Consider the following 3,412-nt stretch of genomic DNA (forward strand, 5'->3'; position numbering starts at 1 on the left):
CAGTTAGTAATAATGTGGGTGCATAACAAAAAAGCCCGTACATGAAGTAGTAGCAGTTAACAAGATTTTGTTCATCTAAGTTTTAGGTCTACATCATAGTTAACTCTACTGTGTTCTTAAGAATATCTTATCATTTGAAGCATGATATAAATATTTTGATATTCATATATTTTTCTGACATTCCTTAATTCTTTTGAACATTATACAGATATATTAATATTAATAACTTTTTTATGCATAGTGCAGCTTGGGTTCATAAGCCTTATGACACATTGAAAACATCAGAAATAACTTTCTGCAATTAATTTGTTCAGTCCACCATTTCTGTAATTTTTCAAGCTGAATTCTACAAATTTTCAAGTAACTTATTCACATCAATGATATCATCACCTGGGTCTGATCTGAGAAAGCCTATTGTTCCATATTGCATGAAGAATCATATGAAACAAATCATACTTAACAGGAACTTTGTGCCACAGGAAGTGCTGCTGAACCTTCTTCACTCCCAAATGCAGTGCAAGGTACTTCTCTTCTGGGATTGAGAGAAGTATGTTTCTGAGACTAGGAATATCCCTCTCAAGAACAAACACAGAAAAAGCTTCCCAATTCAATACCTCAAAGAAAGGAGGCACATAATTATCTGATATGATGACAGGCACACACTCAGAAAAAATGGCCTCAATTATTCTTGGGGTGTGAACCTCATGGCCTCTAGCACATATGCAGTACTTGCTGCTATTCATGTATTCCATATACAGTTTTTTACCTTCCAAATCACGTGGCATTGGACCAAAAATTTTCATGTCAGGTTCTTTATTCTGCCAGTGTTTCAGCAGAATTGGACGGAGATAACCATGCATGCTTCCTGCAAAAAAGGCCAGAATAGACCTTTCTGAAGGAGGTTTCCCCACAAATTCTCTCAGTGGATTCATCACAGAGTGTATGTAGGTGACAGGTAGGGTAGTGTCCTTCCCTATTTGGAAGCCTTTAGCAGCATTGGAATTACAGAGAGACCTAATACAACCTTTCATTCGTTGCCTTGTGATTTGGGAGGCCTGCAATTGTGTACATCATACTATGTTAATATTGCAGAAAACTCAAGCTACAACATATATCCATTCAGCAACTTGAAGTAATATAGCATGGCGACATTGTCCCTTTTCACTAGATAGATAAGCCCTATGTGGAACATTTTCAAATTACAAAATTTATTGTGTAAAACATGTGGAATATATGATGTTATAGGTTTTGTAGCATGAGAAAGTTCTTCCATGACTGAGCAGAACAAGTATTCAACAACTATGAGCAATGACATAACTAAACCACTCTATGAAAAAGATGCTCAGATCAAAAGGAGTTGCACAATAAGGTTGAATCAGGCTTAATGTCTATTTTTTATTAGAATATCAGAGTCATGAATTAAAATCTATCATAGTGAAGTTTGTTATTTGTTGGATCTATTAATGTCCATTACTTATCGGAATATCAGAATCATCTATCATAGTGAAGTTTGTTATTTGTTGGGTCTATTAATGTCTATTTCTTATCGGAATATCAGAGTCATGAATTAAAATCTATCATAGCGAAGTTTGTTATTTGTTGGGTCCATTGTTCCACCAAATCTTAAAAGAGAATTTTACCAGCACTATCCTGTGAAAATGTTCCATTAATGCTAATAAAAGGGATGCATTAAAAGCTCACCCAATCATGACAAGCAACAAGAAAATGGTCGGCTCCATCAGTTCTATTCCAGAATCGATATTTTCCTGCAATTAAGTCCACATATTTCTCAAGGTATTGCTCCATCTGCTTCTGGTTAGGAAGAGTAGCTCTTAGTATTTGTGAACTGAATGGTAGGTAAAACAAATGAGCTTTTCGGGGATCTTTCACAATGAACCTTTTATTCCCTTCCATCAATTTCATAAACCAACCCTCTGAGGCATAGATTCCTCTCATCTTAGGTTGATGAAATACAGGTTTTGCTCCCTCTCTATAGACAAAAACTTTGAGCTTGCGCTCCATCAGTTCGTAACTCCTGAAGAACAAATTCATAAATGTGCTTAAGAGGGGAAAAAAACAGGGAGAGGGTGAGAAGAGAATACAAGAACAAAAGTAAAAGACTCTAACACAATGCTCAACATTTAACATAAAAGAATTGCAAGGATACCTTGAAAACTTGGAAACATTTAGGAAAACAGGTGCATAGAGTTCTGAAGAATTTGATATGACACGGGCATTTTCAATCTCTAGTTTTGCAGAAAAGAGTTCCCGGTCTGGTCTAGAAGACCACCTTGGCCTCTGTCACCAATACATAACACAAGAAAATTAGGATCCATAAAGATTCCTGGTGGCTCAAATTGGAACCAAAAAGCTGAAATCCATACCATAGAAGCAGAGTTAAAACTCTGAAGCAATGAGCTCATATGTGTCATTGAAGTTGGCCACACCAACTTTCTCATGTTCGATGAGGTATTCGACATGGATAAAGGAGATTTCAACAGTTGTGATTCCATATCCACACTCTCTATTCTACTGGCATTGGAAGGTTCTTTTCCAACAAGTAACTCATCAGACATGCTAAAACCAGCATCTAGAATTTTAATGTCCTCAGAAGGAATCTCATGAGATGCAAATTGCACATTATGTTGAATATCGTGTTTGTTATCCACAATTGCATACTTAGATCTTTCTTTAGTGAAATCTTCAATTGCATCATCATGACTTCCCAATTTAGAACCCTTATTGGGGAGGTGTTCCTCTCTTGAATTTATGCCCCTTTTAGATTCCAATTCATGGTCCAAATCAGCTTCTTTCTCAGCAGCATATTCTTCTGAATGAGAGGAAAAAGTGAGATTAACCGTGACATTGTTTTCTGTGGATCTATACAAACCCTTGTTTTCTGAATTTCCAGAAATGGAAACTTCAACTGGGAATGCCACTGAGCTCCCATCAGCATCCAACAGAGATTTATACGTTGTCCAACAACATTGGAAGACAACTATCACAACAACGAACACCCCAACAATTAACAACCTTCTAATTGCCACAAGACGCAGCTTCATAGCTACAACAGAGAAACCCCTTTCATGCAAAACTCAAGAGGAAAACTTCCCCAGAAACTGAATCAAATGCAAGCACAGCAGCAACATATTTCGAAGAAATCTTCGGTACTAGTTACAAAGACTTCAACTTTGCAAACATAACCAAACACCCTTTAACCATAAAACACTGGAAAAGGAAAATCTACGAACATTACCTTAAAAGCCATGCCATTTCAACAGGTTCTCAGGTGGCTGTGGAGTGTAGTGTGTTGATCAGACACAGCAGAATATAATATTAATATATCCTTGCCGGTGCAAATAATTACGCTGTTGCCACTGTACAAATGAAAGAATGACGTCGTTTTGGAAAA

At 36.8% G+C, this 3,412-nt stretch overlaps 1 protein-coding gene across 2 annotated transcripts; it reads right to left on the reverse strand.

Annotated features, from left to right (window-relative positions):
• Positions 1–277: 277 nt before the first annotated feature.
• Positions 278–3,317, reverse strand: LOC114181164 (putative glycosyltransferase At3g07620). Of its 2 annotated transcripts, none has more exons than XM_085672179.1 (4): positions 2,385–3,317; positions 2,168–2,298; positions 1,702–2,059; positions 278–1,055 (listed from the first exon to the last, which is right to left on the reverse strand). In XM_085672179.1, the coding sequence occupies exons 1-4, from the start codon at positions 3,060–3,062 to the stop codon at positions 387–389; spliced, it is 1,836 nt and encodes a 611-aa protein (XP_085528305.1). In that variant the 5' UTR covers positions 3,063–3,317; the 3' UTR covers positions 278–386. The 2 variants fall into 2 exon arrangements, with proteins under 2 accessions (XP_085528305.1, XP_027923323.1); XM_028067522.2 differs by having other exon boundaries at positions 1,702–2,035; positions 2,385–3,315.
• Positions 3,318–3,412: the final 95 nt, after the last annotated feature.

This window comes from Vigna unguiculata, chromosome 4, assembly GCF_037176805.1.
Source record: "Vigna unguiculata cultivar grain cowpea cultivar isolate G323 ecotype 2 chromosome 4, ASM3717680v1, whole genome shotgun sequence".
Taxonomy (NCBI): domain Eukaryota; kingdom Viridiplantae; phylum Streptophyta; class Magnoliopsida; order Fabales; family Fabaceae; genus Vigna; species Vigna unguiculata.

Excerpts from the sequence above, each read along its gene's own strand:
- LOC114181164 (XM_085672179.1), bottom strand. The coding sequence starts at position 3,062 with ATGAAGCTGCGTCTTGTGGCAATTAGAAGGTTGTTAATTGTTGGGGTG. Across the intron at positions 2,299-2,384 it reads GTTTTAACTCTGCTTCTATG|AGGCCAAGGTGGTCTTCTAG; the intron begins GTATGGATTTCA and ends TATTGGTGACAG. Across the intron at positions 2,060-2,167 it reads AATGTTTCCAAGTTTTCAAG|CACATTTATGAATTTGTTCT; the intron begins GTATCCTTGCAA and ends TCCCCTCTTAAG.